The sequence below is a fragment of the Ammospiza nelsoni genome, chromosome 21 (genome assembly GCF_027579445.1).
Source record: "Ammospiza nelsoni isolate bAmmNel1 chromosome 21, bAmmNel1.pri, whole genome shotgun sequence".
In the NCBI taxonomy this organism is placed as follows: domain Eukaryota; kingdom Metazoa; phylum Chordata; class Aves; order Passeriformes; family Passerellidae; genus Ammospiza; species Ammospiza nelsoni.
Genome location: NC_080653.1, coordinates 3842108 through 3866178, shown reverse-complemented (window position 1 = coordinate 3866178; position 24071 = coordinate 3842108). Strand labels below are relative to the sequence as shown.

At 50.2% G+C, this 24071-nt stretch overlaps 1 protein-coding gene across 1 annotated transcript in view; it reads right to left on the bottom strand.

The window, feature by feature from the left end:
• The window catches only part of STX1A (syntaxin 1A), a 68944-nt gene that overhangs the window by 27391 nt on the left and 17482 nt on the right, over positions 1-24071 (bottom strand). The window contains exons 2-3 of the mRNA XM_059486825.1: positions 22271-22348; positions 20865-20964 (exon numbers count right to left, since the gene is read on the bottom strand). Of these exons, the coding sequence (XP_059342808.1) occupies positions 20865-20964; positions 22271-22348 (178 nt within the window). The remainder of the gene's footprint in view (positions 1-20864; positions 20965-22270; positions 22349-24071) is intronic.

Below are 24071 nucleotides of genomic sequence, written 5' to 3'. Positions count from 1 at the left end.
TCTCCAGCCCTGCTGGGTGCAATTAGCCCGTGTGCAAATCAGGAAGGGATTTTCAATTTCCATCCATCCTGCAACGTTCATGAGGAGCCCCAGGCACACAGAAGGACGGGAAAGTTTTCCAAGTCCCAGGTCCCACCAAGCCAAAATTGCTGCACAGAACTCCAGGTGGTGCTTGAGACCAACCTGGGCAGCCAGAACCTGGTGCCTTCAGGGACCCCAAGCTGGTCTCCAACTGCATTGGGAATTGGAAATAGGAACACCAGTGCTGGGGGATCATGGGTTATGGTCCTCCTGCTGGTGATGGAGCAAGGCGGCAGCAGCAGCATTCCCCACAGCTGAGGTGCCAGAGCAGCTCACTGCAGGAACACCTGGTCAGGGACTCAGCAAAGCCTCTTTACATCACAAAAATATGGATTCTTCACATGAAAAATTACTTCAATCATAAAAATATTGATTTTTTTTTCCATTTTTCTGCTGCTCACAGCTGATGGGACATCATTCCCAGCTGCTCCATCCATATCAGTGACCACCTTCCCACCAGTGGGGGGTTCAGAGGCGGGTCCCAAGGGGAAGCCCTTCATTAGTAAAGTTAATGTCTAGTTTCTTCACTTCAGGCTGCTGGAAAAAGCAGCTCAGAGCTTCTCTAGTGAGAGAGCAGAAGCTGCCCAGGGTCTTGGGGCTGGGTCCAGCTCCCTGCTCAGAGCTGGAGATGGAGCTGCAAAGGCAAACACTGACAAGCCCTTTTATCAGCATTTCTTTCATGTGAAACTGAACAACAGGGCAAAAAAAAAAAAAAAAGAATGAGACGAAGGGTGGAAATGTCACTTCATTTTCTTTTCAATTAAGAGCAAATGTTACACATCCTTCCCCAGCTAAAGCAGGAGAGCAGCTCCATTTGCTGTGGCTCCACCACTGCAGAAAAGGAACAGCAGGAACTAAGCAGGATCTTCTTAAAATTCAGAAGAAAATAAGGTGGGTGATGCTCTGCCTACATTCTCCAACTTGCTTTCCCACCAGGCTGCTTTCCTGTAGCACCAGCAGCTATTAATAAGCCCTTGCAGTAGTCTCAGGAGCACAGAATTATCTTCCAGATTGGGAGCTCCAGATTCCTTTTGGTCATGGTGAGATATATAATCCACACATGGTGCCATTACCCACTCTAAGCACTGTCTCTGCAAGAACCCAGATGGATGCCAAGAATAAGGCACTTCTTATAGCTGAGGCATTTTTTAAGAGATGTTAACATGCCTTGCATAAACGTGTCCTACTTTCTGACTTGGGCTGAACACACATGAGTCACTCAGCTGCATCCTCCTAAAGCCCACACCTGCACAGAAAAATCCCACCTCCTCTCACACACCCAACCTCATCAGGAAGTGGTGTCAAAGACAGGGACATGCTGCTTTTATCAGCATTATTTAAAACTTTTAAGCCCTCAATGGGAAAAAAAATGTTACTCCACTGTTAGGGAAGATGAAACAGGAAAGCCTTATAAATATGATTGTCTGGCAAAAGATTTTGAGAATATGGAAACTATAAGTGAGATTGAAATGAAAGCAAGCTTTGAGATACCTCAGTTACTGAATAACTGGAAAACAATGGTGTGGCCACTGAAGGTAATCCCCTTTTGATGAAACAACACCCTTGTCACAGACAACTTTTATGAAAAATCCTTTCCTTAGGAGTTTTTCCTCCTGAGAAGCTGTGAGGCCTCAGGAACAAAATGTAAACATTGATTATTTGCTGCTGTGGAATGCAACAGGTGCATCTGGGATTGGCCCATGTTGGATGTTTGTAATTAATGGCCAATCTCAGCCCAGCTGGCTCGGACACAGAGCCTGGGCCACAAACCTTTGTTATCATTCTTTGCTATTCTATTCTTGGCTAGGCTTCTGATGAAACCTTTTCTTCTATTCTTTTAGTATAGATTTAATGTAATATATAATATAAAATAATAAATCAAGCCTTCTGAAACATGGAGTCAGATCCTTGTCTCTTCCCCAGTCTGAAAATCCCTGTGAACACTGCCACACACCCTCTGCTTGCAGACAGGCCCAAGGGTCAGAGCAGACCCTACAGCTTGGCAGAAGGGGCCCAAAGAGGAGTTTTTAGGGTTTAAAATGTAACACAGTATGGTAATGTAGTGATTCTAATAGGTTGTATGTAAATGCTATAGGATTTGTGTCTTGTACTAGATTGGTTAGTGAGAATGAGAATATTCAACACAGAACATTTATGGTATTAAAACGGGAACCTTGCTCTCTTACCCTTTTACTCTCTCACCCTTTTTACTCCCTTACACTCTCACCCTCTCTACCCCTTTCTTTTCTCTTTTCTGCTCTGAGCTGTGTTTGGCAGCTCCCAGCAGGGCCCTGCCCCCAGGCCCTTTGCAATAAACCCCAAGTTCCTGACCTGGCTGCAGAGATCTCTGCTCTCCATCCACCCTCACCATCCTGCCCCTGGTGCTCCCACACTCCACATCATCACCCAACACTCTGCAGAGTCACCTCCAACAGCAGCACAGGAGATGCTTTTACAGGAGACTCTGAGCTCACCTGGTCCCAAAGACAAGGCATCAGCATGAGGTTTGAATTTCTTTTCATCACAAAACAGTGGGTGGGGTGACAAGAAGGGACACGGAGACTGGTGCTCCTTCCAAGCAGGGGTACAGAGGGGACAATGTTCTCGGCCACACAAGGAGGAGGCTCTGCTGCCCTCAGAGAGCAGAGGGAGCACCTGACTGGCTCTGCTGCTCCTCCCATGGAAACAGGAGCCTTTCAAGCCTTGACATTGCCACCTCTCCTCAAAGCCTTCCCACCAGGCTAAAAAGAACAGGAAAGGAAAAGAAAGGGCTGGCAGAGGTCACTCCAGCCGTGGTTCTGCACCAGGGCTTTGGCTGACAGACAGCTTTGGAATTTCAGCATTGCTTCTTCAACAAAAAGCTTCAAAGAGAACACCAGTCAGTCTGAGAACAGCAGCTCCCTGCAGCTGAGAGGAGCAGGCAGCATCACAGCTTGTGTTCAACAAGGCAAAGGCAGCACAGAAAAACCCTGTCCAGCCACTCTGCCCCTGCTCTGCTTTCAACTCAGAAACTTTTTAGGAGAAACCTGTGGGTTTCTATCCCCTGACTAACTGAAGTAACCACAGATACAAGCTGCACTGTCTTCTCATCTCTGCTTTTTGCTCTAGATAAATACTAATTCACCTATTCTGCCTCAGCTGCCCTCAGAGCTCCAGAGACTCCTCAGGGTCAGCTCCTTCTTGAACCCAGGGGCTCTTCACCTGAGGTTAAGGTCCTCCTTCTCCTGAGCCTTTGTATTATCAATCTTTTAAGGCAACCCTTAATTTAAGAGACTAAAGACCAATAATTGCTGGTACTGGAAACCCTCTGACACAACCTGTCCACCTGTAATATCCAACTGACTACTCTGGAGAGATGGACAGCTAGGACAAAACCCAATAACACAGGGGGGAAAGGAACAATCCATCAGTAATAAAATATGCTGTAACTGTACAAAATAGGAAAGATTATAAAACTGACTGCTAGAAATGCATTGCAATCAAAAAACACACTGCCACATTCTCCTGAACCTTTATATGACCAATCTTTTAAGGCAACCCTTAATTTAAAAAACTAAAGACTTGGTACTGGAAACCCTTTGACACAACCTGTCCACCTGTAATATCCAACTGATTATTGCAAGTTTTGAAATATTGCTGCAACTCAAAAACCTCTCACATTGCAATAGAAAGTCAGTGTTCAAACCATTGCCCACAGGCAGGGAATGAGGGATGGTTTCAGACATGGCACTAGAGAAAGGCTGGAACTGGCACAGGCTCACTCTGGTGTGTGGGAATGTCAGGATTTGGTTATTTTCCATCATAACTTTCCCCTGAAGCTGCTCCCTTCATGGCTACAGTTTGAATGGCAGAGGAAAAAGATTCAAATCTGGTTTTAAAGCAGAGCAGATGGGGCTTGGAGCACCCTGGGATAGGGGAAGGTGCCCATGGCAGGAGTGGAGCAAGAGGAGCTTTTAAGGTCCCTTCCAACACAAACCACTCTGTGATATTATCATTCTGTGATACCCAGCACTTTTGACCAGACCCAAGAGGAAGGTGCTTCCACCAGGTTCAGACTGGCACCATGGAGGTGACAGGAAACCAAAAAAGCAGCCCTTGGGTTATGGGAGATGGCACAAACATCCTTGTGTGCACACACACCTTCAATGGCTGACCTGGAGATGGTGCCCACCAAAACAGCACCAAGGGCATTTCACAGATCAGATCTCACAGATCAGCACAATCATGGACCTGGAGTGGTTTGGGTTGGAAGGGACCACAAAAGCTCCTCTTGTTCTACTCCTGCCAAGGGCAGGAACACCTTCCAGTGTCCCAGGGTGCTCCAAGCCCCATCTGACCTGGTACCAGATTTGAAACTTTTTCCTCTGCCCTGTCCAGCCCGGCCTTGGGCACTGCCAGGGATCCAGGGGCAGCCACAGCTGCTCTGGGCACCCTGTGCCAGGGCCTGCCCACCCTCACAGAGAAGAATTTCTCTCCAGTACCTGAAGTGCTGCTACCTGAGGGTTCCTTCCAGCCTGAGCACCCTGGCAATCACCAGAACAATGATGGATCACTCTCCTTATTAAAACTGCACAGGGAAGTGGCTCACAGGAGGCTGCTATGAAGAATATCTGCACAGGATGGTCGTCAGCTGCACACACATCAGTATTTACAGATCACAAGCCAAGCCCCGAGCTGCTGGATTCTATACCACTTGATTAATTATTTACCTCAAAGCTAATTAATCATCCATTAACTCTTGGTGAGCTCTTCTACCACATTCATGGAGTGACTCAATAAATGCTTCCACCATTTAGAGCCTCATATGACTAAGAAGAAAAATCTCCTGTGAGAGAGTCCCAGACATCTGAGAGGCCACATCCCAGTTGCCTTTCACCTTCTTTACTGGACAATTCTTTGCCCTTGCCTTGATCCTGTTATCCATGCCATGAAGCTCAGTGCTTCTCCAGAGAGCACTTTTTTTTAGTTGCATCCAAAGCAACTCTTTTATTTGCATTTTTGCTAATAAACTGATAACTTGATTAGGAAAACACAGTTCTGCTCCACCTCTGTGGGGCCTGGAAACTCATTAACAGTGCTGAGAGATAAGATGCTTAAACCTATTAAGCAGGCTCTGCTGAGATTAAAAATAATTTCAAGATTTGTTGCTTGCTCTCAAAAACAAATTTCTCCCTGACAGACCCCAGGGACTGAGGCAGGATAAGAGGAAAGGGCTCTGGGGACACAGGAGGAGACATGTCACCACAAGGGAGGTGACAGGGCCTTTTCAAGCCACACTGTCCTTCAAGAGTGTTTGGCTCTAGTGTTGCCCAGACAGGTCCTTTGTAGCCATCATGCCCAAAACATCAATAATTCATCCCATTTCCTCAATCACAGAATCAATTAGGCTGGAAGAGCCCTCTGAGATGATGAAGTCCAACCTTTCCAGAGCACTGCCAAGGGCACCACAACCAACCCATGTACACAAAAGTGCCACATCCACACATCTGTTAAACCTACCCAGGAATGGGAGCTCCAGCACTGCCCTGCCCAGCCACAGCCAAGGCTGGACAACCCTTTCCATGATGGCATTGTCCTCAATAGCCAACCTAAATATCCCCTGGTGCAACCTGAGGCTGTTTCCTCTTGTCCTGTCCCTTGTTCCCTGGGAGCAGAGCCCACAGAATGACAGAATCAATCAGAGGATCACATGATGAGGTTGGAAGAGACCTCCAACACCACAGAGTCCAACCTGTGCCCTAACACCTCACCCAGGCTATAGCACCCAGTGCCATGTCCAGTCTTTTTTAAACACATCCAGAGATGGTGATTCTACCACCTCCCTGGGAAGAACATTCCAGTACTTTATTATTCTTCTGGTGAAAAATTTCTCCCTAATATCCAACCTATCCCTTTTCCTAATATCCAACCCATACCTTCCCTGATGTAGTTTGAGACTGTGTCCTCCCACAGCCCAACTCCCACCTGGCTGTCCCCTCCTGTCAGGGATTGTGGGGAGTGAGAAGGTCCCTGCTAAGCCATGGCCTGTCCCTGTCACTAACACAAGTGACAGATTAATTTCTTTGTCCCTATCAGCCAGCATCTGTAAACATCTCCTGTTCAGGCTGCTGAGGCTGGAATATCAACCCCAGCCCATCTCTCCTGTCTCAGTCACAAGCCAGGATTTCTGGTAACACCTCCCCAGCCCACATGTCCTCGTGTCACCATCTCCAGAGGGGACTGGTCCAAACACAGCACACCATCACCAACTGGAGGGGAACTGGAGCGTGGTAACAACATGACAGGTCCCTGAAAGGGCAGCCCAGCACTCCAGTGATGCAGGAATTGCATCCACGAGCTGTGTTAGGTAGAAGGTCTCAGGTGTGAGAAAAATCATTCAGCATCACCACACCCTGTAAGAGCCTGAATGAGAGATGTGGGACTCCAGGCAGTCTCCAAAATGCAGTTTATTGGATCCAAGGTGTTACAGCAGTGCAGGGTTGTGGGTGACAGAGCTGTGCCCACAGCTGTCAGCTCCAGCTGCAGGCAGGCCTGGAGACCCTGAGTTTAGGTTACAAATGCATTATAGACTTTTCTTTTGGTTACAATGCATTATAGACTTTTCTTTGCTGAGCATCTTAATACAGCAGAACCAATCTGTACCTTAGCTTTTATCTCCAGCCTATCATAACTACTGTAATCACCATATTCATGTTACTGTTCTCCAATCACTAAAAGTCAGTACATTACAGTTTAAGCTAGAAGTTGTTTTTCAGTTTTCTTGCAGTGGAAAATTCTGAGACCTTTTTTCTACTTGCCACATTTGCTGACTTGTTTGCCTGTGCTCTCTTTCTGCTTGGTAAAAACATCTTCTTGTTTGGGGTGGGTTTATCCTTTGCTCTAAGGCATAAAAACCCCTTCTGACTAACACACCCTTTGCCTCCTTGGTTATCCAGTAAAACTGGCTCAGCAATTCTTTTATATCAAAACTTGCTTCCATCTCTATTCCTTCTTCAGACTCTACATTAAAAAATCTTTCTGCTAAGCATACATATCTGTGAGACTTTCTTGTCAAACTTTCATCTTTCTCAACAACACCCCATGAATCCAGCCCCATCCCCAGGCCAGAATATCCCTTTGGGGCAGCCCTGGGCTGCAGGCTCACATCTCCATCCCACCCTGTGCTCATGGAGCATTTGCAATGCACTGTGAGCACCCACACACCACAGGCAGGGGGTCCCAGCACTGATAATTCAGCAGCAAACTGCCAGGGAAGAAGCCAAGTGACACATCAGGGAGTGTTTTTTCTCCTACTGAATGATCTCCAGCTCATAAGCAGCAGTCTCCCATTGGAATGGCAGCACTTTTCCATATTTCACTTTCCAGCAGCTCTCCATACCTATCATTTACACCTGGACAGGCTGGAGCAGTGGGTCCATGGGAACCCTGTGAGGTTCAACCTGGCAAAGTCATGGACCTGGATCAGGACAATCCCTGGTGCCAGCAAAGAGTAGGAGATAGACAGGGATGGATGGATGGATGGATGGATGGATGGATGGATGGATGGATGGATGGATGGATGGATGGATGGATGGATGGATGGATGGATGGACGGACAGCAGCTCCATGGAGAAGGACTTTCTAGCTGAAGTCCCATTTGCCAAAAGAGATCTGGGACATCAGTGACCTCTGTACAGTCCTTCAGTTCCAAAAGGCTGACATTTATTCTTGGAAACAGAGCTCAGAGTTTCACATTGCAACTTATTGATTCAAGCTGTGGGAAACAAGAACAAAAGCATCAGATGCTGACTCAACCCTTTCCTAATTTTCTAGCATTTTTTTCAACTCTGGCCAATAAAAGACTTTGCAGCAGGTATGACAGAACAGGCAAGGATGCAGAAGGATGGATGGAGGAATGCAGGGCATCCTGTGGTAGCTAAAAGAGGAGAAATTTAGATTACATATTAGGAAGAAATTCTTCCCAGTGAGGGTGCTGAGGCCCTGGCACAGCTGTGGCTGCCCCTGGATCTCTGGCAGTGCCCAAGGCCAGGCTGGACAGGGCTGGGAGCAGCCTGGGACAGTGGGAGGGGTCCCTGCCATGGCAGGGGGTGGAACAAGATTAACCCTTAAGTCCCTTCCAACCCAAACCATTCTGAAAAGCCATGAATTAATGAACTTCCAAACCCAGTGCTATGGGAGCTGCTGGCACTTGCAGCAGGGGTGTTCTCTGTGAGCAGACCCTCACCAGGAGCTGCTCATTTAGAGCACAGCCAGTGCCAAAGGGCTGCAGGACAGTCTGGCCAAGCTGAGCCCATCAGTGACAGTGCCTACAAACAATGTCCAAGAGCAGCTGTGAGCAAGAAATGAGAACATGTGAGAGGAAAAGCCCTGCAGACCCTGAGGCCAGGGCAGAAGGAGGGGTTGGAGGTGCTCAGGCACCAGAGCAGAGCTTTTCCTGCAGCCCATGATGAAAACCATGGTGAGGTAGGATGTCCCCCTGCAGGCATGGAGGATGCCACACCAGAGCATGGCAGTGTGTCCATAAGGAAGCTGTGCCTTCATGGAGAGCCTCAGCTGGAGCATTCTCTCTCTTTTTGTCGACTGAAGCTCTAACTCTGGCCTAACATCCAGAACCACTGCCCACTCACACCATCCCCAGCCCTTGCCATTCAAGACCCTCAAAGTACCCACACAAGCTGTAATTCACCCCAAATTCTGAGCAAACAGCCTCAGCCTCACCAGGACCTGAGGCAAGCTAGGGAGTGTTTACATTCATGGTGGGGAAGCAGCCAGGACACAGACACTGCTCTGGGCTGTGGGACATGCATGAAGCCAACCCCTAATCCTCCCACTCCCTCAGTCCCTTTGCCAACAGCTCAAGCTGGGCAGAGGGGATGGAGACAAGCCAGGAGACAGCAAAGGAGCCTTACAAGGGAAAACAAAAATAAATCCCAAGTCCTGATTGAGCTTTTGGGCAGCTCATGACACCAAACACTGCCCAACTCAAGAAACTGAGCAGAAACTTCTGCCTGGGGAGGTGCTGAAGTCACCATCCCTGGGTGTGTTCAACAAAGCCTGGATGTGGCAGGGTTTAGTAGAGGTGTTAGAGGTTGGACTCAATGATCTTGAAGGTCTCTTCCAACCTGGTAATTCAGAGAAAAATTCAGAGAAAAATTCAGAGAAAAATTCAGAGAAAAATTCAGAGAAAAATTCAGAGAAAAATTCAGAGAAAAATTCAGAGAAACAGGACGTCCAAGTGCTACCCAAGAACGCCCCACAGATGCCCAGGCCATGTGTTTGTGTGTGGGTGGCCAGGTTGGTGAACACCAGTGTGCCAGCTCTGCCAGTGGGGTTCCAAGCCCTTGGATGGCTCTGGGCAGGCAGGAAGGCTCAGCCTGGGCTGGCAGCTGCCCGAGCAGCACCCGCTGCGGATCAGCAGCTCCCAGGCACTTCCAGGAGGCAGAGCCCTTCCAAGCAGCTCTCTGCAGGGTTTCCAGTAACAGCAAATGGGCAGCAGTGCCCCCACGGTGATTAATCATCCTCCTGGGATGCAGGGGATGGTTGTTGCCAGCCCTGAGTGCAGCTGGTGCTGCACCCACGCCGCGGCAGCCTTGCCGCTGGGGCACCCTCGCATCAAACCACGGCTGAGCAGGGGGCAGTGGGCACAGACCCTGAGAGAGTGGGCTGCAGCCTCATGCACAACGTGGGTGGTGCTGTGAGGCTGTAAAATACTGGGATTTGGGGGGGGAGTTCAAGGGGAAATGGGAGATATTTGCTGTCTGAATGTTTTCTGCTAAAACAAGAGCTGAAGGGATTTAGAACGACAGTGAAACACTTGGTTACTGCAGGGATTCTGTCACACACACAGCAGCACTGTGGGAACTGCCTCTGAAAAGGAACAGGATTATCATGGAATTATTTAGGTTGGAGCAATCCTCCAAGACCATGGAGCTAACCCAGCATTGACACAACTGACCATATCCCCATATCTGTTAAACCCCCCAGGGATGGTGACTCCACCACTGCCCTTCACAGCCTACTCCACTGCCTGACCACAATTTCTGTGAATAAATTTTCTCCCATCTCGCCACATCCTTTCAGGGAGCTTTAGAAAGCAAGAAGGCCCTTCCTGAGCCTTTTTTCTCCAGGCTCAGTGCTGTTTTTAGCACTGGGTAGAACACTGGATGCAGAACCACGTGCTGCACAGCACCATAGCCATGCCATGAGCTAGCACCACCAGCCTGGACATCCTATTGCAGGTATCTTTGTTTTGTCACTATTCAGCAGAAAAAAGGTCCCTTGTATCTCAGGAACACTCCAGAAGCACTGTTGGTTTGGCCTGAGCTCAAAGCAGCTGCAGCCCTGTAGTTCCTGATGGAACCAGTCAGCTCACAGAGTGGTGGGGAGGGCAGGGACAGCAGGGCAGATGTGCCCAGTGCCAGGTTTACCCTGGGCTGAGGCAGAACAGCTCATTTCACCAGTTCTGCCAATTCCCAGCCTGACCCTCTCAGACCCTGGTCACTCTGAGCTGGTTTTGTGAGGAGTTCTGCTCTGCACTGCTCAGTCAGGGATGGGACAAGCACCCACTGCCACCCTGATGTCAGGGCTGCGCTCACCTGGCTGCTGCCCAGGACTTTCAGGGCTCCAGGAGTGTCTTGGAGGTGGTCTCATCACCATCCAACCTGTGTCCAGTGTCCCACTGGCTATCCTGGCTGTCCATCCCTCCATTCCTCTTCCAGTTTCTCCTCATCAGCTGATGTTCGCAAACCATGGGCAGCCAAACTGACTGCAGCACCTGCAGCTCCCACACCAGAGGACTCCACACCAGTCCAGACATCCCTCATTTCCAGACACAACACAACCCAAGGGGTCAGAGGAGCCATTTCTGGCAGGCTCCAGCCCTGTCCAGTGTGACAGTGTTCACAGGGGTCCCAGGATGAGGGAAGAGATGAGGATCTGACTCCATGTTTCAGAAGGCTGATTTATTATTTTATGAAATATATTACATTAAAACTATACTAAAATAATGGAAGAAAAGATTTCCTCAGAAGGCTACTTAAGAATAGAAAAAGAAAAGAACGATAACAAAGGTTTGTGGCTCTGTGTCAGAGCCAGCTAGGCTGAAATTGACCATTAATCAGAAACATCCAACAGTTCTTGGAATGTGCCCATGGCAGGAGCTCCTGGTGCACCCACATGGGTGATGCTGGGGTCCCAGAGATGCCAGGTCTTCTGGCCACCCTCCTCCTCCTGCCTGTGCTGCTGCCCAGCTCCACTGAGCAGACCCTGCTGCTCCTGCTCTCAGCATGCCTAGAAAGCAGCACTCTCCCACACGTCAGAATAATCTCAGGAAAGAGTAAAAGGATTTAGGGCTTGCTCAGCTCAGCCCTGCTAAACCCATTTCTGCAGAGAAGGGATTATCCCAGTGCCAGCACCGAGACAAGGACTCAGCAGGAGCAGCTGCAAAAGGAACACTGCTGGGGCTGGAGGGGGTTTGCTGCAGAGCACCCTCCCCACCCTGGGGGTCCCTGCCCCTCTCTGCAGGCACAGGCAGCCCCCAGGAAGCCAGAGTGTGTCACAGACATCTTTTCATGTAAAATCTTTCTCTTAGGATTTTTTCTCCTGAGAAGCTTAGAGGCCTCAGGAACAAAACGTAAACAATGGTTATCTGCTGCTGTGGAATGCAACAGGTGCATCTGTGATTGGCCCATGTTGGATGTTTCCAATTAATGGCCAATCACAGTGAGCTGGCTCAGACTCTCTGTCGGAGCCACAAACCTTTGTTATCATTCTTTCCTTTTCTATTCTTAGCTAGCCTGTCGATGAAATCCTTTTTCTTTTAGTATAGTTTTAATATAATATATATCAAAATAATAAATCAAGTCTTCTGAAACATGGAGTCAGATCCTTGTCTCTTTCCTCATCCTGGGACCCCGCAAACACCATCACCCAAAACTGTGCCATTGATGCCACCAATCCCACCCAGCATCCCACCTGCTGGGGACAACACCACTGCCCACCAGAGCAGGGCTCCAGGGGGCTACACAGGGGTCTCTGGCTCTTCTTCTCCCCTTGGTACACAGCTGGGAACCACTCCAAATCCAGCAGGAAGAGGCAAGGACAGCCTGAGGACGTCACATACCACAGCCCATGCATCCAGTGATGGCTGGGAGGGCTGAGCTCTGCCAGTCCAGACAGCAAGGGGCACAGCTGCCATATCCCCCCACATTTTGGCTCCTTTCTCTCTTTCCTCCCTGGATGCAAAGACTCAGGAGAGGGCCAAGAGATTCCCTGAGCAGCCAGCTCAGCTCACCCATCCAGCCATGGGGATCCCAGCCAGGGCTCAAGGAGCAGCCAGGGCTCGAAACCACCATGAGAGTGGGGGCAAAGTTGTTGTCTTATATAGCAAAAGTTCTGTCATCTTATATATCAATAGTTCCACTATCATTACAGTGCAAGGATTGCATGTCACCAGAGCATCACACCTCCTCAATGTTTCTCACAGGCAGCTCCTCAGAGCACTGACTGATCCTGGTCCTTGCAACAGCCATCTGAGTGCAGATCCCACCAATCCACTCTTTTATACCACTCGTTCTTATCTGCTACAGGTGTGGCCTGTTAAGAGCAGGCCTGCTCCTAATCTTTAGTAATTGGTTCAGCTGCAACTCATTGAGGGATAAGATTACATTCTATACCACCTTCATTTACCCATACTGTATCCCCCTACAAATTCACACACACACACAGCATGAACCAGCAGAGAGAGACAAGGGTGCCACAGGCTCAGGGCAGTGATGGCCTTGTGTCCCCTCCCCTCCAGGGCTCCCTCTCCATCCCAGCACACAGAACAGGGACTGAGCACTGTGACACTGCTGCTGTCACACTGAGCCAAGGAGCCACAGGTGCCCCCTGCACTGAGATGGAAGCAGCTGCAGCTCAGGCACACTAAGGATGGGCTCCTGCTCCATGGTCACCTCCTCACTGCCCATCACACCACAGGCTCTGGGGTGCAACAGGCAGTGCTGCCCAAAGGAGATAAAGTTTTCCAGCAGCAGCAACAGCGCAAGTTCCAGGAGTGCCACTAAACCTTTGGTGTGGGAATCCACAAAATCAGAGGGTTCAGAGGGTTTAGGGAAAGCTGTAGAAGGCAGGCCTCAGAGATAGCAGAACTGTGATTAGAGCTAAGCAGCAGCCATGAGATTGGTCAGCAGAAAAATTATTTAAACCGTAGAAAAGCAAAGACAAATAGAACAATGGTCTGTGTATTAACACTTGTCTAGAATAACTCTCTAAGCTACAGAAAAGTTTATCTAGCAAGATATTAGGAAGGTTGATGCTTAATAATGGAGCTCTGTGCATTGTGTTTTAATAGAAGCAGGTATTGTATTCAAAATAAGCAAGCATTGTTTAACCAAAGGTACCTGTGCTTATAGTGGTTGGACAGAACTACTGTCAATGTGCTTTTGCTTTGAGTGGTTGGTCAAAAAACTTATAAAGTGAGTTGGAACATTGAGTTCTTGGTCTGCTGCCTGGGATGTGAGCTGGTGGCAACTTCCCATTGTCATAACCATGTTTTGAGACTGATGCTGGAAAATCAAACAGCTCAAGGCACATTCCACAGCCACCCCATCCCGTTCGTGATTTGTACACAGCCCCAGCCAGCATCACTTTGGGCTAAATTAAACCCTAAATAATTACAGAACAGCTGATTTTGATTATTTTTTAACATGTTGCCATGAATCAGACTCCCGTTAATTGATATTAACTGCACTCAGTGTGGTGGATCAATGGTGCTGGTGATCAGGGATATTGATGATCATGGAGCAGGAGAACTGCACAGGAAAAGGGAAAATCACCTGGGATAAAATATTCAGGGGAAACAAAAGAAAAAGCCACAGAGGCACAGGAAGAGAGGACAGAGATGTCCCAGGTAGCCTCACTGCACAGGAATTCCATTGCTGGACAAATCCCAGCTTTACAGAGACAGGGCAACTGAGAGTGCTGGCTTAGGAAGGACATGGAATAGAGATAACATTGTTTAGAGAGAGACTGAACTAGAAACAAGTTTCAGCAAGTTTCAAACTATGGCCTTGCAAAAAAGAACATATTTTAGATATTTTAGAGAATTAGAACTATGAAAGATCCATTGTAGCAAGACCACATGGGGTAAAAATATGGGTGATTGGTGTTAGAAGAATTAGCAGCATTGTGTGGCAAAAGCTAAGAGGCTGGAAAACATTTATAAGGTATTGTAACCAGGAAATAGGGTGGCTTCTGATAAAATAGTGTTGAGTTTTACATCTCTTATGTCTCACCCTTCAACAAGACTGATAATGGAATAAAATCTTTTAAAACACCTCTCAGTTGCCCCATCTCTATAAAGCTGGGATTTTTCCAACAGCCCATGTGTCCAGTTTCTGTGGGCAGCACCCAGGGGCTGGCAGTGGGTGCCACCACATTGGGCACGACGTGGCTGTGGGAGCCTCAGGCAGGTGGTGGCAAAGGGAAGGTGAGGAACAGCAGGAGCACTCCTGCTTCCGTGGCCTGAGCATCCCTGGCACCCATGGCAGGAGCATCCCCACACCCAAGGCAAGAGCATCCCTAAACTCACAGCCCAGGCACCCCTGGCACCCCCATGGCAAGAGCATCCCTAAATTCACAGCCCAGGCACCCCTGGCACCCCCATGGCAAGAGCATCCCTAAACTCACAGCCCAGGCACCCCTAGCACCCCCATGGCATGAGCATCCCTGGCACCAAAGGCCTGAGCATCCCTAAATTCACAGCCCAGGCACCCCTGGCACCCTGCCCTGAGCATTTTCCCAGCCCATGCTCGCCCCCATTCTCCCTGCACTCCATGGCGCCCACTGGGCAGTGCCAGGAGGAACTGGGGCTGGTTTAGGGCTGAAGGGTGGCACTTTGCCAGCCTGTTCCCACAGACCATGGGGAGGGCTGACTGGTCACTCCCAGGACAGCTGTGCCCACAGGGTGACACACAGCTGAGTCACCATTCCTGCCAGCCCTCGCTGTGCCCATGTCCCTCAAACACACACTGCCTGAGGCTGCCCAAGCACAGCAGCCACCCCCAAACACAGGGAACCCCAGCCCACAAAGACAGATCCCAGATCCCACAGGGTAAGTGAAGGGAAATCCAGCCTGAAAAGCACAAGAAACACTGAGCAGCAGTTGGGTCAAAAGTCCTGGAGACCTCATACCCTGGGGTACCCATCTCTTTAAAACGAGAGCTGGGGCAGGTGCAGGGGCCTGGGAAGGCTGGGGTTGTGCAAAGCCCACACAAAACACCTGAGCTGCTGTGGTGACCTGCCAGGATGAAGCCAGAAGGGCAAAGAGCTCCTTAAGCAAATGTGCTTGTTCCTGGGCTGACACTGGTGTGTAAATCGATTGCAAACACTCAGGCTGGAAATGAGAAGAGCACTGGAGGGTATGTCCTAGAGAGGCCCTTCAACAAGGATTACAGGCAGGAGAGACAAAACTCCTCCAAGAAGGAGCTGGAGCAGTGTCTGTAAGGGTGACAAAGCATCTGTGTGACACAGGGAGAGGACAAAGCCACCTGAGGCAACCCAAGCTCAGTGAGGCACTGCCAGAAGGGCAAGGGGTGGCATAGCACCACACTGCTGGGGATGGCCAGGACAGGTGAGGGGTGGCAGACAGTTTGGGAGATCCTGGACACCCCCAGTGGGCAAAGGAACCCCCATCCCTGCCCCAAACACCCCTCCAGTCCCTACATCACACACCAGGACTGCTGAGAACACTCCCTTGGGACTGCCTGGAGAGGGGAAGCAGGACACAGAGATGCTGAGAGCCACAGGGCAGGTGGCACCTGCTCTCACTGTCCCTTGGGTGCCTGCTCTGCTGTGCTCTGCTGCCACACCATGCCCTGCCCACCCTGCTGAGGACCAGGACATCACCAGGGCACTGCTGTGTCCTCAACCCCACTGCAGGAGCTCTGGGAACCATCCAGCCTCCCTGGGCCTCACAATTTAATGTCCATCAAAGCCAATCCACAACCTGACAGCCAACCAGGCCAAGGGCAAAGTCCTGCAAATGGATCAGGGCAATTCCCAGTGCCAGCACAGACTGGGGCATCTCATGTGGTTGTTTCTAATTAATGGCCAATCACAGTCAGCTGGATTGGACAGAGAGTCTGAGACAGAGCCTTTGTTATCATTCTTTTTCTATTCTTAGCCAGGCTTCTGATGAAATCCTTTCTTCTATTCTTTTAGTATAGTTTTAATATAATATATATCATAAAATAATAAATCAAACCTTCTGAAACATGGAGTCAGATTCTCATCTCTTCCCTCATCCTGAGACCCCTGTGAACACTGTCACACCTCAACAGCATCAGACAGAGGTGAGCAGCCACAGCTTGTCTCCTTGCCTACCTGACACATCTCTCCACCAGAAAATGGTCTGCTAGGAATAACAGGGGCCACTCTCCAAGGAGCTCCCAGCAGCCAGAAAGGCTGAACAAAGTCACCTGTGCCCTGGTGTCACACACCACCACCCTGAGCCTGCACAGCCAAAATGATGAAGCTGGAAGTCAAGCCCCCATGGAAGTGAACCTCCCCTTCTGTGCTGGAATGGACCTGCTCCCAGGTCTGAAATATTTCCTGGGCCTCCCAAAGCCTGCAGAGAAGGGCTGAGCTGACAGGCTGAGAGACACAAGTTGGGATCTGAAGATTCAGTTCCCAGAGGCAATTCATGGAGCAGACAGCTGTGTTACATAACCCAGTGCTGGAGACACAGGAGCACTGCCACTGGAGGGATGTCGTGCTCAGAGAACAGGAATGGCACAGAACCCCTCCTGACCACTCCAGGGAAACAGCAAATGTGATTTCATTGCTTGCTGGCTGTGAGATGGTTTGTGAGATGTTGCAGCGTTCCTGCTGCTGTGCTCCTGGCTGCTGCACAGGCATGGGGTCCACATGGGGCTGCAAAGGCCACTCATGGCCTGAAAGCACAAGAATATATTTAAAACTCTGAGATCTGCAGTGAACAAGATGTGCTGACATTCCCAAGACTTCCAGAGGCATCCAGGACCTTGGAAGTGCTCCTGGTTTTGTTTTACAGCATTCCTTTGCCTTGGTATTGTAGAGAATTCAGTTTGTTCATAAAGAATTGTTTGGACAGGAAGAGTGGAGCCACACATTAATGTGAAATCAGTGATTTGTGGCATTGGCCACCTCCTCTGGGATGTGGCCTGCACAAAGGACCAAGCAGGAGCAGCTGATGGCAGTGCCAGGAGCAGCAACAGCGGCAGCACTCACTGGGAAGGATTTTAGGAATGGGTTTACCAGGAGCTGTGACTTAAACCTGGTGTGATGGCCCCAACCCAAGGAGGAACACAGCCCCTCAGGTTTCCAAGCCCACCCAGTCCCACCAAGACCCTGCTGCCCACTGTGTGGGGACCCTCCAGTGCCCCTCAGCCAGACTGAACCTGCTGGAGCCACGAACCTGCTGGGCTGTCACCTCCCTGCCTCACAGCAAAGCCAGCCAGCTCCCACCCACTGGGCTCCAAAATAAACCCAGGCAGCAATGGCAAGGCAGAACCAAAAGCAGTCTGTGCAGCCAGGAGATGGATCAGCAGAAGGGAGGGATGAGCCCCTCCATGGATCCTGCACCTCCGCATGCCAGGCAGGTCCAGGTCTCACACAGACACAAATCCAGGTCTCACACAGACACTGAACCTCATCTGATCCTGCAAACAAAGAACACCAAGGGGCTGCATCTGCCTGAGCACAGCCACCTAAAAAGCAGATTCCAGTGGTATTGTGCCCATGGAGTCCTGTCACAGACATCTTTTATGAAAAATCCTTTCCTTAGGATTTTTCCTCCTGAGAAGCTGGGAGGCCTCAGGAACAAAATGCAAACAATAATTATCTGCTGCTGTGGAATGCAACAGGTGCATCTGTGATTGGTCTCATGGCTGTTTCTAATTAATGGCCAATCACAGAAGCTTTTGTTATTATTCTTTGCTATTCTATTCTTAGCTAGCCTTCTGATGAAATCCTTTCTTCTATTCTTTTAGTATAGTTTTAATGTAATATATATCATAAAATAATAAATCAAGCCTTCTGAAACATGGAGTCAGATCCTCATCTCTTCCCTCATCCTCAGACCCCTGTGAACATGGTCACAGAGTCCCTCTCTGCCATCACTGACCCTGAGAATGCACCTACTCACCAGCAGCCACCACACACCTGTGCATCCATCCCTGCAACAGCAACCCCAACCACTGTCCAAACATCTCCCAGACCACCAGCCCAGCTCAGCTCCATCTAAAGCCCCACCCCAAAGTCCTCCAGCTCCAGGAGGGACCTGCTGGTGGTGTTGAAGGAGTTTGTATCTCTGATGGAGAAGCTACACCCACACCAACCCGAGCTGCACAGCACATGTGCCTCCAGACAAGGATGAGAAGTCCGTGACATTCTCTTATTTCCTGCAGGAACATTTCCCCTCATTGCATCTTCCACATGATGCTAAAGTACTTGGAGATCACTAAGAATAAGCAGGGTGCTGTTCCAGCATCCCAAATCCCTGCAGGGAGCAACATCTTGCCCTGATGTCCATCCCAGGTGTCACTCCCTGCCCTGTTAACAGCAAACCCCAGAGAGCACATCCCAGAATTAGCCTCTCACAACCTATATTTTAGTGTCCTTTGGCTCCATCCCCCTGCCATGCCTCATGGGAACTTGTTTCTGAAATTCCAAATTAATCTTAATAAATTCACAGCCCTGGGTTACAAATGTGCATTAATGAGCAGGTTCTCTGTGGGTTCACGAGCACAGGAGGGTGGGGGTGAGGCTGCCAGCACAGACAATGCCCTGGCAGAGCAGAGGTGAGCACCAGAATGTTCCAAGGGCTGGGACAAGGGGCAGTGGGGTCAGATGAGACATGGGGAAGGAATGTCACATTGTGAGGGTGATGAGGGGCTGGCAAAGGCTGCCCAGAGAAGATGTGGAAGTGTTCAAAGGCACACTGGACAGGACTTGGAGCAAGTGGTTCACTGGTGTAGATTTAAGGTGTCCCTGCCCATGGATGATTTCTGAAGGTCCCTTCCAACCCAAAGCACTCTGTGATTCTGACTCTGTCCACTGCTGAGCCCTACCACATCTCCTGAGCACACCACAATGTCACAAATCACTGATTTCAGATCAATGTGTGGCTCCTCTCTTCCTGTCCAAACAATTCTTGATGAACAAACTGAATTCTCTACAATACCAAGGCAAAAGAATGCTGTAAAACAAAACCAGGAGCACTTCCAATGCCCCGCGTGCTTCTGGAAGTCACGGGAATGTCAGCACATCTTGTTCACTGCAGATCTCAGAGTTTTAAATATATTCTTGTGCTTTCAGGCCATGAGTGGCCTTTGCAGCCCCATGTGGACCCCATGCCTGTGCAGCAGCCATTTCACCTGCAGACACAGGGGATTGTGCCTGGTCCCAGTCACCCACCAGGAAAGCCACATGGCCACAGGACACATGGGGCTCACAGCAGCTTTTCTCTGAACACTCCCAGACAGGAACACTGCAACATCTCACAGTGACAACACAAGACCCTGGAGGGTGATTGAGTGATAACCTGAGACATGGGAACTCCCTTGAGAAAATCCCTCAATTCCAGCCTTGGCCAAGGAAATTTTAGCTGAGGAGCAGCTGCCAGGAGAGAAGAGCCTGAGATAATTTAGTAGAGCCATTCCTTTCAGGTAATTACAAAATCTACTGATTTGACATGGATGCAGGGCAATGTGTGTGTGGGCACCCTCCTGGGACCTCCAGGCACAATTCCACAAGCAGGCATGGAATTGCACTGGGCAAGTGAGAAATGCATGGGAAGAGGGTAGATGAGCAGAGAGAGACCTGGTCTCACCTTTTCAGCCTCTATAACTGGGATCACAAGCAGTGCTCAGCCCATGGAAGCAACACCTTGGCCAAAATGAGGGGTGCCAGTGGCCTGGAGCCATCCTGCAGCATCCAACACCCTTGTGACACCAGCATGGTGATGGTGTGGGCAAAGGGGACCCACCTGGGCTCAGAGTCACCCTGAAGGTGGAACCTGGGGCTGCTGAGCTGCTCCAGGGCTGTCTCTCAGCAGGTGAGCCTGGGCAGGCTCCAACACACCCTGCAGGGCTCAGCCCTCAGATCCACCCATTCCACAGTAAGGGCTGTGCAGACACTGGAGCTGGAAAGCCTCTGCTGACCCCACCACCCCACAGCCAGCTCCTCTGGGGACCACAGGGGACACAGCATGCACAGTTCTAGCTCTGCCAGATCCCCCAGACACCCAAATGCTGCCACCCTTTGGGTGCTGAAATCCCCAGCTCCAGCTCCTGGCAGCAAACCGTTTCTCTGGAAGGAAAAGGTTGGGAAGGGATAGACTCTTTGAACAGCCAGCAATAAATTGTCCCCAGGACAGAGATGCAAGGTCCCAGCTGCCACCTCTGGCTCAAAGAGGAGCTGTGACATTTGTGGGCCCAAGCAGGTGACACTTGGTCTGTTCTGCTTTATCCACTCCTTGGGATAAGGATCCACTCCTCTTTCCCAGGCAGCCCAGGGCAAGACAACCAGCACAGAAACAGCCACTTCCCAGCCTCCACACTGCCCCAGCCTTGCAGAAATCCCCTCATTGGGCTCTCACCACCTCTCCAGGTCTCAAAGCCACCAGTCAGTCACCAAGCCAGCCCAAGCCCTCCCTCAGCACCACCTGCAGACCCAGGGGACTGTGCCTGGCCCCAGCCACCCACCAGGGCACACAGGACACACAGGGCTCACAGCTCACTCACTTTCATCAGGGTTGGGGGAAGCCAGAATGGCACTGTGCTTCCTTTTCACTTCTTCCACATTCTCCGAGATTTTATCAATGAAGCCTCGAATTTCTTCCACCTGTGAAGTGAGACAACAAGACAGGTGGTCTGTGACAGAACCTGGACTCTTGGAAAGTGAAGGGATTATTATACCCTATGCCAAAGCAGCCATGACATGTCTGAACCACAGCAAACATCCTCCTGGATAAATATTTTCCAGTTTGGAACTATGGAATCAGCCCTTCTCCATCCCACCAGCCAGCTCTGAGTCACAGCAGTGTAATACAGACTGTATGTCCTGGATTCTTTGTGATACACTGGGAAACTTCTGGAATTTATATAAATCAGCAGCAGACTGATCCCCAACTCTGTGCCACTGGCAAAGCAACTGCTGAGACTGCACAAGTCAGGCTGGTGATGGCTCAGTCCCCCATGGCTCCTTGCTCCATAAAAAAGCTCCAGAAATGCCCAATTTGATCCTCACCCTCCATTCCAGGGAGGCCACATTTTCCCAAAGATCCATTCTGGCATTTTCTCATTTGTGACACACTGAGAAACTTCTGGGATTTATATAAATCAGCAGTACAGATTCCCAGACTCTGTGCCACTGGCAAAGCACTGCTGAGACTGCACAAGCCAGGCTGGTGATGGCTCAGTCTCCCATGGCTCCTTGCTCCATAAAAAGCTCCAGAAATGCCCAGTTATCCTCACCCCCCATTCCACATTTTCCCAAAGATCCATTCTGGCATTTTCCCTGCCCTTCTGTGCTACAGCAAGACACCAGCATTGCCCAAGAGGGGAAACCTCTCCTGTGTTCTCCACCTGCCAGGCTGCTCACCCTCTAACCCAGCCTTCTCCTTGGGCTCACACCACTCCTTTGCTCATCTTCCTCCACCTGCACATCAGATTTATCCCAGTTCCCACTCCATTGCCTGCACAGATCCATTTTAACACCCCCCACACACATGCCATGCTAAGGGTGTGCTAAAAATCAGCAAGCAGATCTTACAGCCACCCACATGCCAGAAGACAACCTCTTGTTTGGGAACAGGAGGCACAAAATTAAATCCATGATCCATGCAGAGACTGCTGCTCTGCTCTGCAGAGGTGTTCTGGGGAAAGGCCTGAGAGCTGGGTGTGAGGCTTCCCTGCTCCCATGGCCTGGGTTCTGGAGGAGCAGGGAAACATCCACAGGGCAGCACAGCCTCAGGTGTGCAGGGATGTTCAGCACTCAGCACAACCCTGAGCATCAGCTGAGCAGCACCAGGACCTTCATCCCCATCCCCAGTGGGCACGGGGAGCCTGGAGCATCCACAACCCACCCTGGTGCCAGCAGAAAGGTCTGAAGCAGCCTCAAAGCCACCCTGGAGGAACAAAGCTCTCACCTGCTCAAAGAACTCATCCATGAAACGGTCCCGGTCCACACTGACGGTGACTTCATCATCATCATCACTGTCCTTGGCCTGCAACAACAACACAGAGAGAGAGGCATCAACCAGGGCTTCCTGCAGAGCTCCCAGCCCTATCTCAGAGCTCCTGTGAGGAACCTTCCCCTTCTCCTGTGCTGACCTGCTCCAAGGAGCTGGGGCAGACACCAGCCAGAGTGGGGAACAGCCCAGGCACTGCCACTCCAAACCCCCAGGACTCTGTGAGACCTGAGAACAGCCACATCCAGCAGGGAGGGATGGCCAAAACACCACAGCAGCCATGGCACAGCATGGACACAGCAGGGACACCCCACAGCCAAGGAGGGGGAGCTCCCAGGGCACCCTGTGTGAGCACAGCAGCTCTGCAAGGAGCAGGAGTGGGAAACACCACAGATTCCACCATGGGAAACACCAGGGTGGGGTGGGAAAGCATGAAGCCTGGAAATGATGGGAAAAATGAGGGATGCTGGACTGGGAAACACAGGGAATGCTGTGATGGGAAACAGAAGGAATACTGCCATGAGGAAACATGAGGGATGCTGCCATGGGAAACACAGGGAATGTTGGACTGGGAAAGCACAAGGAATGCTGGACTGGGAAAACACAAGGGATGCTGTGATGGGAAACACAGGGAATACTGTGATGGGAAACACAAGGAATGTTGGACTGGAAAAGCACAAGGAATGCTGGACTGGGAAAACATGAGAGGTGCTGTGATAGGAAACACGAGGAATGCTGGACTGGGAAAACACAAGGAATGCTGTGATAAGAAAACAAGAGGGATGCTGTGATGGGAAAACACAAGGAATGCTGCCATGGGAAACACAAGGAATGTTGGACTGGGAAAGCATAAGGAGTACTGGACTGGGAAAACATGAGGGATGCTGTGATAGGAAACACGAGGAATGCTGTGATGGGAAAACACCAGGGATGTTGGACTAGGAAAGCACAAGGGATGCTGTGATGGGAAATATAAGGAATGCTGGACTGGGAAAACATGAGGGATGCTGTGATGGGAAACACAAGGAATGCTGTGATGGGAAAACACAAGGGATGTTGGACTAGGAAAACAAGAGGAATGCTGCCATGGGAAAGCACGAGGGATGCTGTGATAGGAAAACATGAGGGATGCTGCCATGGGAAACACAAGGAATGCTGGACTGGGAAAACACGAGGGATGTTGCCATGGGAAAGCACAAGGAATATTGGACTGGGAAAACAAGAGGGATTCTGTGATGGGAAAGCACGAGGGATGCTGCCATGGGAAACACAAGGAATGCTGCCACAGGAGAAAGCCTGGGCGATGCCATGATGGGAAAACATGAGGGATGCTGTCATGGGAAACATGAGGGATGCTGTCACAGGAAACACAAGGAATGCTGCCACGGGAGAAAGCAGGAGGGAAGCTGCAGTGGGAAACACGAGGAAAGTTGCACTAGGAAGTGAGAGATGCTGCAATGGGAAAAAAACATGAGGAATGCCATGTCAGGAGAACATAAGGGATGCCATGATGGTAAACACAAGGGATGCTGTGATGGGGAAATAAAAGGAGTGCTGCAGAGTGCAGGAAAGGTGGGAGCAAACAGATAAGACAGCAGAACTAGTAAAGTCACAGCAGGCAAATGAGGGGTTGTCCTTGTCTGCAGAAGCATGTGTGTCATTGTCACCAGAGATGAAAACACCTCCTGTCCCAGCAAGGCGGGGGCTGCAAGCTCTCAAGGGAAGGAAAAATTACAGTCCTGCACATAAGGAGACATTT